General features: G+C 41.3%; 1 protein-coding gene and 1 pseudogene across 1 annotated transcript in view; one reads left to right on the top strand and one right to left on the bottom strand.

Annotated features, from left to right (window-relative positions):
* Positions 1 to 13,432, top strand: part of LONP2 (lon peptidase 2, peroxisomal) — a 112,818-nt gene that overhangs the window by 84,654 nt on the left and 14,732 nt on the right. Inside the window, exon 12 of the mRNA XM_017868655.1 lies at positions 9,978 to 10,120. Within this exon, the coding sequence (XP_017724144.1) occupies positions 9,978 to 10,120 (143 nt within the window). The remainder of the gene's footprint in view (positions 1 to 9,977; positions 10,121 to 13,432) is intronic.
* LOC108527398 (ubiquitin-like) lies at positions 10,139 to 11,266 on the bottom strand (annotated as a pseudogene).

The raw sequence follows: 13,432 nt of genomic DNA on the forward strand, positions 1-13,432 counted from the left end.
AAAACCTAAATTTTTTTTTTTTTTTTTTAATGATGGAAGTCACAGTCATAACTTCCAGCTGTATCTCAGTGGTTACTGTGTAGAAATGTTCAGTAGGTAAACTTGAAAGAAAATGTATTTGGTAATGGTAAGGTTGTATTGCCACCCCCAAAATAATGAAGAAAATACCAACAGAAAGAAAAAGGATTTATTGCTGGCCTGAAGGTTCTTCTGGGCATTTGATCTACAGATTTCTCCATTATAGCTAGTTCCTTTAAAAAAAATAAAAAAGTTTGAAAATATGTAGACCCAAATGCCTTGGCAGCCCTGGCCAGTAACTTGAATCTCAGTTGTACTTAGCACACTTCCTCTGGCTGGGAAGATGTTGTTTTGGAAAAGATTAACCTGAAATGACAGCACAAATTATACAGTTGGAAATACTCAGGTTTTTCTGATTTTTTCGAAAGACACTTTGTTTTCCCTTTTCTGCCTTACCATTGGTAGGTCCTTAGATGCATTATATCCTTGTCAGTTTAGCCTTGTGACACATATTTCTGCTATTTTGTGCAATAAGAAAGCCACTCGAAATCCCAGCATTTCATGTCACTTTTTAAAGTAGGCTTGGTTAAAACAAAACAACTTGGTTGTTTGTATAACCGCAACCATTTATGTCTTTCTCTCCATGCTTAAACATGGTCTGAAATCATGTGTGCCAGAGAGTTGAGATGTAAACATCTCCTCCTCACATATAACCCCTCTGCCATCTTTTTTTTTTATATCTCCAGTAACGCGTTTCTTGCCCCTGACACAAGTACAACCATCTCCACGTTCCATTTAGCTCCTACTCCACAACTCAGGAAGCCAGTGTGATGGAATTCAGCTTGCAAGAAAAAATTTTAATCATTCAGAAATAATTGTTACATAATTAATTTTGCTGATAAAATATTTGTTTACTTGACAAAATTAGCATTAAAACAGTAAGTCTTTGTCAAATTAAAGTAATAAGTATTTTGATGATTTATCATTTTCACAGATGTTGATAAAATTTAAGAATTACATAGCTGAAATTTGGTCTAATTCGACAAACCACAATTGACTATCTATTTTGATAAGGCCCTGTGACGAATGGTACGGGAGAGTAGAGTTCATCCAATCTGACTTTCATTTTATTGATAAGGAAACTGGGGCCCCATTTGTTCTTTTTTAAATTGCTACATAATATACATATTTATGGGGTATAGTGTGATGTTTCAGTACATGTATACATTGTGTAAAAATCAAATCAGGCTGTTTAGCGTATCTGTCACCTCATATATTTATCATTTCTTTGTGGTAAGTATATTTAAAATTATTCTAGCTATTTTGAAATATACAATATTGTTAACCATCGTCACTGTGCAGTAGAACAGTGGTCCCCAACCTTTTTGGCACCAGGGACCAATTTCATGGGAGACAGTTTTTCCACGGACCTGTGGGGGAATGGTTTCAAGATAAAACTCTTCCACCTCGAATCATCAGCATTAGATTCTCATAAGGAGCATCCACCCTACATCCCTCACATGCACAGTTCATAATTCACAATAGAGTTCGAGCTCCTAGGAGAATCTAGTGCCGCCGCTGATCTGACAGGAGGCGGTGCTCAGGCCCTAATGCTCAACCACCCACTGCTCACCTCCTGCTGTGTGGCCCGATTCCTGACAGGCCATAGACTGGTACTGACTGGTTCACAGCCTAGGGTTTGGGGACCCCTGCAGTAGAACACCAGAACTTATTCCTCCTATTTATCTGCAATTTTGTACCCATTGACCAATCTCTCCCCATCCCCACTGTCTCTCCCCTTGCCAGCCTCTTGTAACCACTATTCTACTCTCTGCTTCTATAAGATTCCACTTAACTCTAACTTCTTTAGATTCCACATATAAATGAGATCATACAGTATTTGTCTTTTGGTGCCTGGCTAATTTCACTTAATATAATGTCCTCCAGGTTTTTGTGGCTGAATAATATTCCATTGTTTATATATGTCACATTTTCTTTATCCATTCATCCATTGATGGACACTTAGGTTGATTCCATATATTAGCTATTGTGAATAGTGCTGCAGCAAACATGGAAGTGCAGATACCCCTTTGACATATTCATTTCCTTTGGATAAATGCCCATTTGTGGGATTGCTGGATCATATGATAGTTCTACTTTTAAAATTTGAGAAATCGCCATACTGTTTTCCATAATGGCTGTACTAATTTACATTCCAGCCACCAGTGTGTAAGAGTTCTCCTTTCTCCACATCCACACCAACTACAGGTGGCTTTTCTAGACTGGACTTTAGGTTGGGACAAAAAGTGTCTTTGAGAGTCAGTAGTCCTAATACTGTCTGTAAACGCTGTGGACTTAGGCAGTTTGTTTAAGCTTGTTTAAACTGGGTCTGTGTCTCCTTAGATATAAAATGGAGGGTTAGACTGGATCTTTAAGCTTCTGCCCAGCGTTTAAAGTTCTGTTTATTGTGGTTCTGTCCTGTGCTTCATGAATTCCTGATTCTTCCTGAATTCTGCTAAGCATCAGAATGCAGCTTACACATTCCCAACAGTTTCCCAAAGACATGATATTAGTATGACAGAAACAGTAGTAGTCCTTTCTTGGAAAATTATCCCCATTTCTGGACCTTGTTTTATTGCTGGCTGCAATTAACAGGCTCTGGTATGTCCCATCCTTCCCTCCTCCATTCCTACCCCACAGGCATTAAGAACCTGCTGTTTGTGAAAATGAACACTTCTTTGATCATTTAGAAGAAGGGGTTCCTGTTACCACAAAATTTAGCTTTTGAACTCATGGGACTGGGGTTGAAAGCTTGATATTATATATGCTTCAGATTAAGCAGGGTATAGAGAATAAGGAGTGATCACTAAAATTCTACCTTGAATAAAGATGATGATAGATATCCAAGGCCCTCTGTGGTTAGATAGTCTCCATTTCTACCGCATTCTGAGGAATTGTGGGTGTTGCGCTTTTTGTGTTTCTGGCCTCCCTGCTACTTGCCATTGGTTGGATCACTGGCCAAGAGCTACCGAGATCTCCCATTTTGCATCAAGATTTTTTCAAACAGCAAGGAACTTTTTTATTTTTTAACAGAGAGCTACTATCCTGAGGTATTACAACCCCCTTATCCTCCCTCCTTACTTCCCCTTTCAATAATTCCCTTCCCTCCCTCTTCCCACAGCAATTCTTTGGCTGTTGGTCTTGTTTTCATTGAAATCATGTTCCTGTGGCAGAGGGAAAGTGAGTGGAGAACAGTTGACTGTGTCCGAGTGATAGCTGCTTAGGAAAAGTCCAGTCCTTCCCCAGAGGAGGCTGTCCCCTGTAGGACTTCCCTCCATAATAGCTCTAGTGCTCCCATCAGCTCTAGAGGGTGGCTTAGCCCCCTTCAGGGCTACACCGCATTTCACTCTCACTTTGTTCACTGCCATCACCACAGTCCATGCCATGAGTGCACTGCTGGTTCTGCCCCTGTGCTGTGTGCATCTCTGCTGCTTTAATGCTGGGAAACTCCATGGTTGTGCCCCGACTATCTTGGCGATGTTCCAAATCAGACACAGATAATGGTATTCATAGGTATTAATAGGCCGATAATACCTAGTAAAGAAGGGCTGGGAGATACCCCTGAGTAGATTAAATCAACTAAAAAACACTAGCCCCCTCCGGTTTTCAGACTGATTTTATTTAAGTGGAAAAATAGTTGGAAGTGGGATGAAGTAGAGCTAGCTTATTCTACTCATTTTATATTTCCATGTCCTTTCTTTTCAACCTCTGTTTAACGGGGCTTTTATGTATTTTTAATTTATGTGATTCCCAACACTTGTGTGATTGTGGTCAGAGTCCTGTCTGTGGGATGCTGGGTAGAATGAGATTGTAGAGAGCACTTTGTTTTCTTGTAATAGAAGGGTCTGGGGTAAGAGTATGTGAGTCATAGAAATCTGTATAGTAAGTATTACTCTAAAAAGGGAGCCATCAGGATCTGGGAGAATTTGCTAAAGGAAAACAAAGACAGAAAAAAAGGCCAGATGCAGTGGCTCATGCCTATAATCCCAAGACTTTGAGAGGCCAAGGCAGGAGGACCTGAGGCCAGGAGTTCAAGACCAACCTGGCCAACATGGTGAAACCCCGTCTCTACTAAAAATACAAAAATTGGGCTGGGTGCGGTGGCTCACACCTGTAATCCCAGCACTTTGGGAAGCCTTGGCGGGTGGATCACGATGTCAGGAGTTCGAGACTAGCCTGACCAACATGGTGAAACCCCGTGTCTACTAAAAATACAAAAATAGCCGGGTGTGGTGGCAAGTGCCTATAATCTCAGCTTCTCAGAAGGCTGAGGCAGGAGAATCGCTTGAACCCAGGAGGCGGAGGTTGTAGTGAGCCGAGATTGCACCATTGCACTTCAGCCTGGATGACACAGGGAGACTCCGTCTCCAAAAAAAAAAAAAAAAAAAAAATTGACCAGGTGTGGTGGTACACACCTGTAATCCCAGCTACTCAGGAGGCTGAGGCATGAGAATCGCATGAACACAGGAGGCAGAGGTTGCAGTGAGCTGAAATCTCACCACTACACTCCAGCCTCTGTCTCAAAAAAAAGGGGGGAAATGGGGGGAGTGGGAGCTAGTATATAATTGAATATCTCTCATCTATACATATTAAAGCTCTTGACCATTACTAAATTCTCCCAGCAACTCTCTGAGAATACTGTAATTCTGGTTTTGCTGATTAGAAAACCAGATACAAAGAGGTAAAGTCACCTTGTTCTAGGCCACATAGGTGGGAATTCAGAGTCAGGACTGGAGACAATGATTTATTTTTAATATCTCATGTAATGTTAATCTCATAACTCAGGGCATAACTCTTTTACCATTTTGGACTGTATCGTTTCATTCATATGATAACGACATTGTAGCTCCCCCCTCACCTGCAGCTTCACTTTCTGCAGTTTTAGTTACCTGCGGTCAACCATCATCCAAAAATATTAAATGGAAAATTCTAGAAATAATCCACTCAAAAGTTTTAAATTGTGCACTATTCTGGGCAGTGTGCTGAAATGTCGAGCCATCCTGCTCTGTGTGACCCCGGACGGGAAGCCTCCCTTTGTCCAGCATATCCATGCAGTATGACTCCCGCCTGTTTAGCCACTCAGCAGCCATCTCACTTACCAGATCAACTGTCTTGGTATCAGGGTGTTTGTGTTCAAGTAACCCTTCCCTTGCTTAATAATGGACCCAAAGCCAAGAGCAGTGATGCTGGCATTCTGGGTTTATTTTATTAGTATTGTTGTAAGTCTCTTTCTTTGCTTAATTTATAAATTAAACATGATCATAAGTACATATCTATAGGGAAAAGATGGTATATATAGGGTTCTGAACTATCCTGTGTTTCAGGTATCCACTGTGGGTCTGGAAATATATCCCCTGTGGAGAAGGGGTGACTACTGTGTATGTAAAAATCACACTGTGTGAAATGTTATATCCTCCCTTTTCCTCAGTTTAACATTGTTTTGAAAGAATTTTCTCACATTACTTGAAAACACTTAGGAAACCATTTTTAGTGACTGTAGTGTTTTACCAGATAGATACGCCATGGTTTACTTAACCATGTTCCTAATGTTGGGTGCTTATATTGGATCTAAGTTTTGCTGTTATTTGTAGTGTTCCAATGGGTGACTCTGTGCACAAACCCTTGCCTGTACTTTTGTGTATTTCTCTGAGGATAGATTGCTGCAAAAAAAGAACCACTGAGTCTGAGACTCTAAATATTTGGAAGGCTTTCAGTCTGTTTCCATATTGCTTTCCTGAAAGATTGAACCAGTTTATACTTTCGTAAGCAACAGTGTTTGAGAAGATCTCTTTACTTTCCTTAACATTGGCCTTTGTCATTTCTTAAACTTTACTGGTTGTTTTGGTAACCAGCTTGTTTTTATAATTTGAATTTCTTTGCTTCTCAGTGAAATAATAGTTGTTTTTATATGAGTATTAACCATTTGTTAAGAACCACTATTTGAGTCCGAAAGAAAGGTATATAAGAAGAAAACTGCACGATTCCAGTAGGAAGGACTTAGGGTCAGGGTCCCTGATGTGTTGGAAGGTTGAACTTTTTGTTGTTGTGTTTCCCCTTGCCTTAAAAAGTCCATATTGCTTGAATGTTGCAATCTTGGGCAAGGCCAGCAATTAATCTCAGGGACGATGCCACTTTCTTCTCCTGGTGCTGGTCCTTTCTGACAAGAGAGAACATGGTATTAGGGCTGAGTGCTTGAATGCTTGCACATACAACCCAGAAGGTGCAGATATAACCGGGGTTCATTCCTTGAGTGATATCTTTGTGAGATGACATTTTGCTTGTTGTTTATTTTATAATGAGGAATCAAAGTGGGTATTCTAGGAAGATCCAGTGTTTCCCTACTCTCACTTTGCATTACACACAATCCGGGGGGTGACTCAAAATCCAGTGCTGTCCTGCCTCTCCCAGTTAGCTGACACCATTTTCTTGACTGAAGCCTTAGTTTTCTAGGCATATATTCTAATGATGGAACATTTTGAAATGCAGTTTATTTTTGAGTTTATTGAATTTTTTTAATAACACATCTGCTGCTGCCCTAAATTGTCATCTTTTATATTATAAGGTCTAGTTGCATTAGAAATAGCTTTCCCAACCCCACTCCCCCAGTGCTCAGAACACTGAACCCCGTACTACACTTGGAAAAGGATTGGATGTCCTAAAGCATTGGTTATGTAATTGTGGGTTGGCTTTCACCCACTGAGCTTTACTTCCTCCTGTGATAGTGAAATACAAGCTGGCAATAGTAATTAGATCTCAGAAAAGCTTGTCACAAAGCACCACAGACTGGAGAAACTTGTAAGCTCTTTTTGCACTGGCTGAAGTTTTTGAGTACCACTACCTTCCATCTGTAGAGTGTAGTAACCTTAGACAGGTAGTGCTTTTCTTCTGTGCATTAATTTTAATTAAGCAATGACACCTACTTTCTTTTCCACTCTGAGATCTGCATGTCACTAAACTGATCAGGTGAGTGCTTTCCCAGCTTTGATCATTGATACTGCTTGGAATATACTGGAAAAAGAGCAGCAAGCAGAAAATCTCCCATTTCCACAAGCTGCTGACTAACCCAGAATTGCTAGATTTTGTGAAGCAAATGAATGCTATAAAAGAAGTCAAAAAAATCGGGGAAGATGTCCCTAGGACATGGTCAGGCCAAACCTTGAAAGAACAAGTGATGTTACAGAGGTACGATTATAAGAATATATATAACTCAAGACTTAACATAGGTGATAAACAGTGCCTTGCTCTTTGCAGTCTACAAAGAATTTTCTTCTTAATTCTCACAACAATTCTGCGGAGACAGGTAGTGAGAGGTTTAATGCTTTGTTCGACATCATTTGCTGTTGGTTTCCATTGGCAGAAAATATGAACTGTTGTGTTTTCTTTCCTGTGTCATTCATGGTTTCAGTCCTGAAGAGAAGCCCACTAAAGCCCAGCAGGAGAGGAAAGTGGGAGAATCCCTCACCCAAAAGTTCGCATTGGCATCATTTAGTGACACTCAGGATGTCTCCAGTTACTGTTAGAATTTAAAGTTAGGTTCATCCCTGTGAGGTCCAAGAAAATATAAAAATAAAATAAGGGTCTACCAGTATTAAACATACTCAGTAATCACTTTTGAAAGGAAAAGAGTTAGTGGAAAAAATGGAAGAACCACAGCAAAACTAAAATAAGTATATAGAGATATATTGCCAGACACGGTGGCTCACACCTGTAATCCCAACACTTTGGGAAGCCGAGGCAGCCAGATCACTTGAGGTCAGGAGTTCGAGACCAGCCTGGTAAAACCCCGTCTCTACTAAAAATACAAACATTAGGCCGGGTGCCGTGGCTCACACCTATAATCTCAGCAGTTTGGGAGGCCGAGGTGGGCAGATCACCTGAGGTCAGGAGTTCGAGACCAGCTTGGCCAACATAGTGAAACCCCCATCTCTACTAAAACCACCAACATTAGGCCGGGTGCAGTGGCTCATGCCTGTAATGCCAGCAGTTTGGGAGGCTGAGGTGGTTAGATCACCTGAGATCAGGAGTTCGAGAACAGCCTGGCCAACATGGTGAAATCCCATCTCTACTAAAAATACAAAATTTAGCCGGGCATGGTGGCCCATGCCTGTAGTCCCAGCTACAGGGAGGTTGAGACAGGAGAATCGCTTGAACCCAGAAGGTGGAGGTTGCAGTCATCCATGGTTGTGCCACTACACGCCAGCCTGAGTGACACAGCAAGACTCTGTCTCAAAAAAAAAAAAAAACGTATATATATATAAAATATACATATACACACAAACATTAGCCGGGCATGGTGTCGTGTGCCAGTAATCCCAGCTACTTGGGAGACTGAGGCAGGAGAATCGCTTGAACCCAGGAGGCGGAGGTACTGCACTGCAGCCTGGGTGACAGAGCAAGATTCCATCTCAAACAATATAGACAGACAATGTTAGATAACTGCATAATTATTATATGTGCCTATTAATATATAAAGCAATCACTTTCAGAAGGAATAGTATGTTAAAAAAAAAGGTAATGAAAGATTTTAAAACAAAACACTTCATGAGACAAGAAGTTAGAACAATTATGACAAACTAAAAGAAAAAGCTGGGAATGAGATCGAATACAGCCAAGTATTTCCTGCAGTTTTAAAACCTCTACTCCCCATTTTTGGTTTCTGGCCACAGATTATGTAATATTTTTCATTACTTGAACTGGAATTACAAAGATTGATACAGAAGGTGGTCTGATAAGTCAACTGGGTCCTGCTCCTTGTATGTCTAGGTCCAAACCAAAATGAGTCAATATTTGGACAAGATATCAGCCATGCAGGGCTTATAGGCAGGTAAAGGAGATGGCCCATTATTACAGGGATTTCAAACCAGTCTTTGTATTCTCTTACCCTGGCGCTGCCAATTATATTTATTTATTAGAAAATGATAACCTTAGAGTTAAGCTATATGCTTACAAAAGAGGCACTGCTTACATGGGTTCCATCATGTCCAGGTTTACATTGCCCATTAGAAAACAGAATACCTGACCAGGTGCAGCAACTCATGTCTGTAATCCCAGCACTTTGGGAGGCCAAGGAAGGAGGATTGCTTGAGCCCAGGAGGTCAAGGCAGCATGAACTGTGTTAACACTACTGCACTAGACCCTGTCTCAAAAAAAAAAAAAAAAAAAAAAAAAGTGGGGCGGGTGTGGAGAGAGAGAGGAGGGGAGGGGAGGGGACACCTGATCAGACTCCTCTGAAGAGGGACTTGAAAAGTTTGTCACAAGCCGTGAGTTATTCTGATGGAACAGAGAATTGTTAGATCACAGAATGCAAAGTAACCTACTGCATTTAGCCCTTCAGTCTTTGGCCTAGCTGTAGGCCATTAAGTTGAATAGTGCTGGGAATTGTTCTTAAGAATATAATGGTCAAAAAAGACAGGCAAAGTTGTTTCCCTTCTGGAACTTACACTTTAATGGGGGAGATAGACAATAAGCAAGTAAAAGTAATTGAACAAGGCAATTGCAAATACCACCCTCGGTGAACTCTTGAAAGACAAGCTCTTGAAATGCCACAGAGACGCAGGTGAATGTCTGTGCCTTGATAAATGCATAAAAGTGACTGAACTTTTGAGGTCCACTGACTGGGCTTTTGTTTGATATTTACTGCTAGTGAATTTTCCAGCCTGCAAATGTCTTAGAACTTCTTTTTTTTTTTTTTTTTTTATTATACTTTAAGTTCTAGGGTACATGTGCATAACGTGCAGGTTTGTTACATATGTATACTTATGCCATGTTGGTGTGCTGCACCCATCAACTCGTCAGCACCCATCAATTCATCATTTATATCATGTATAACTCCCCAATGCAATTCCTCCCTCCTCCCCCATGTCTTAGAACTTCTAAATACATTTTTTTTTTCCGTTTAGGTTGCAGAGAACACATCTTAGAAGATGAAAAACCTGAATCTATCAGTGACACTACTGACTTGGCTCTACCACCTGAAATGCCGATTTTGATTGATTTCCATGCTCTGAAAGACATCCTTGGGCCCCCGATGTATGAAATGGAGGTGATCAATTTCTTTTTTTTTTCTTTGCTTTTTGCTCCAGTCAATGAAAGGAACACTTTATTGAGGCCCCAGGGCCATAGGGCCTGGGCAGGAGGCTGCCCTCTGGGGAAGGAAGAGCCTTATTTGACCTTTTTGGGACGTAGGTTGTTGGTGTGGCCACACTTCTTGCAATAGTTGACAGCATGGGGGCGCAGGTGAGCACAGCTCTTGTGGCAGATCATCTTGTCACAGTTGTATTTCTGGGCAAGGTGGCAGAGGGAAGGCTCCGTAATGCCACCTCGCAGGCACAGCATCAGGTGCAGGGTGGACTCTTTCTGGATGTTGTAGTCTGAGAGAGTGCGGCCATCCTGCAGCTGTTTGCCCTCAAATTATCAGACACTGCTGGTCAGGTAGGATGCCCTACTTGTCTTGAATTTTGGCTTTGGCATTCTCAGTGGCATCACTGGGCTCGACCTCAAGGGCGATGGTCTTGCCTGTGAGGGTCTTCACAAAGATCCACATCTCAGGGTCTGCGGCTCGGCGAGTCTCGCTCCATTCTCCTTTTTTTTGTTGGTACTCACTGGTTCTCTCAGGTGGTTGCTTAACAGAGAAGTAGAATTGGGTGTTTCCAGAGGCTGAATTTTGCCTTAAGATGGAAACTTTATTTCTGTATGGTATTGCATTTTAGTGCTTAATGTGATAATATGACTGTTGCCAGGAGCCAGAGATCCCAGCCATATCCTCTTTTAGAACCCCAGTCTCATTTTATTCTCTACCATTCAGTTCCTTTTTAAGAACAATGCCTCTGACTCTTCTCCTTAGAAAAATTCCATATTATTATGTGTACTTTAATGAGGGATTTCTTTGTGCTATCAAGGGCTTGGGGGAAGAGGCGGAGAATCAACCTGATGCAGGTCTGGAAACATGAGCATAGCTTAGCTTCAGACTGTGCTAGTGCAGACCCAGATGACATCTTTCAGGAACCTGTTGTCCCATTGTTAATTGTTCCTTTAGGGTTAAACCCACATGCAGGTCTAGCCCTGTTTTCATCTTTCTCTCCTAACTATACCTCACAGCAGAAGGCCTGAGTGCCAAGACTGAGTTGAGGCAACTGATGGAAATAGATGTTAGAATATAACTGCTAAGTGTGTTGTGAAATAATTTATAGGGTGCTTAGATGAGCCTTCATAGATTGGTTACTATAAAAATGTTTGTATTATACTATTGAATTTAGCTTTATCATCACCTCCTTATCAGTTTAAGGAAAAAATATTTTCAGAAAATAAATCTGATAAATTATGCAGAAGATAATCTCTCCATCTAACATTTGAAATCATTACCAGTAGATAGGTTTTCCTCAAGTTCTTACAACTGAGTTGATGAGAAATAGCCCCCAAGCCTGTCTTGTTTATCAATTTAAACTCTAAGCTGGTCATTAAAGCTAATGAGCCTCTCTCAGAGCTCTCAGTTACAAGAATAGAACTTGTTTACTCTTGACAGTAAATCTGGACTTGAACAATAGAATCAGAAGCATTGTTTTGATTATTTGAATTCTTAAGGTATCATGGATTTGAATTTTGAAGTGTTGAAAGAACTTGAGCAAAACATTGTTGATTGAGAAAGTGAACAAAACCCGCTTTCTTGTTCTGGGAGGATCCAGTGACTTTGAGAGTGAAGACACAAACAGGTTTTGACTCCTGCATGACCGATGGTCTTTTTCTCTAGGCTTCCAGAAAACTACATTCCAACAGTTCTTTGAGGATTTAAACTAGAGCAGCAAATAAAGACAAAAGATTAATGCATGTCTCTGTTGCATATACCCCTCTCGCCCAGCCATTTCTGCTGATGTTAAGTTTGGGAGCATTGCTCACATTCCTGGAGCATTAGCAAAGAAAGAGCCAAGAGAACAGAAATGAGAAATTTTATAAACATTGCTTACCAGCTCTCATTGTTAGCATCAGAGAACCTTAGTTTCCTTGTAGCATGTGAGCTTTACGTAGTAACACTTTTACCAACGAGAGTCTGCAGAAAGACTCCAGTAGCCATTTTGTCTTTTATTAATAGCATCTTAGAGTGGAAGATGTGGTGTGTCACATGCGTCCATGTGAAGAGCCCACCAGCCAGGCTTTGTGTGAGCAACAAGGCTGTTTATTTCACCTGGGTGCAGGCGGGCTGAGTCCGAAAAGAGGCAGCGAAGGGAGATAGGGGTGGTGTTGTTTTATAGGATTTGGGTGAGTAGTGGAAAATTACAGTCAAAGGGGGTTGTTCTCTTGCTGGCAGGGGCAGGGGTCACAAGGTACTCAGTTGGGCAGCTTCTGAGCCAGGAGAAGGAATTTCACAAGATTAATCGGGGAGCTTCTGAGCCAGGAGAAGGAATTTCACAAGGTTAATTGCTCAGTTAAGGTGGGGCAGGAACAGATCACAATGGTGGAATGTCATCAGTTAAGGCAGGAACCGACCATTTTCACTTCTTTTGTGATTCTTCACTTGCTCCAGGCCATCTGGTTGTATACGTGCAGATCACAGGGGATACGATGGCTTAACTTGGGCTCAGAGGCCTGACATGGTGTTTGAGTGTTGGGAACATTGTGTTCATTTTTTTCATGCTTGAAAATGAGAACTCACCCTGTAGCCTGGGGTCTGTCTCTACCTGGGGTCTGATGACCACCAGCCCCAAATTACTTAACCACACAGTCTACCTCTGCTTTTGTGTCTATAAAATTAAGACTTACAGAACATTTCTTTCTTGTCCATGAGGGCTGTCACTGTGCTAGGAGTATAATTCCATTTTACATACAAGGGAAAAGTTTAAAGAGATTAAATGAGTTGTACAAATTCACATAAAGTGCAGTTGGTAGAGTTGGAATTCAGACTCAGATCAGCTTATTCCAAGTCCATTATTCTTTCTCCCCTTCTACAACACCCTGTCAGGTCAAGATAATTCCTGCCCTTGGCTGCTAGAAAAGAGTGGCAGTGATATATTAGAGTTTTTTAAAAAGGCATCTGCTCTACATCAGATTCTCATTCATATTCTTACCAACTCTAGTGCTCTGTTTTGGAATGGGAGAGGCTGGGCTTAACTTGTTGACCACTACCATTTTTGTATCTCTTGGCTGTCAGGCACTGTGCAGGGCCCTCCACAAGTGATCATTTAATCCTCAGTCATGGTTGTCTTTCTAATAACAGTTGAGGAAACAGGCTTAGAGTATTTAAATAACTCGAGAGAAGACACAACTTATGCCAGAAATGAGATTTGGTTCTAGGCCTGACCAACTCCAAACCTAGTGCTCTATTACTCTAGAAAAACGTCACAGGCAACCTGAGCAGGGCCTC

This window comes from Rhinopithecus bieti, unplaced genomic scaffold (genome assembly GCF_001698545.2).
Source record: "Rhinopithecus bieti isolate Rb0 unplaced genomic scaffold, ASM169854v2 scaffold_618, whole genome shotgun sequence".
In the NCBI taxonomy this organism is placed as follows: Eukaryota; Metazoa; Chordata; class Mammalia; order Primates; family Cercopithecidae; genus Rhinopithecus; species Rhinopithecus bieti.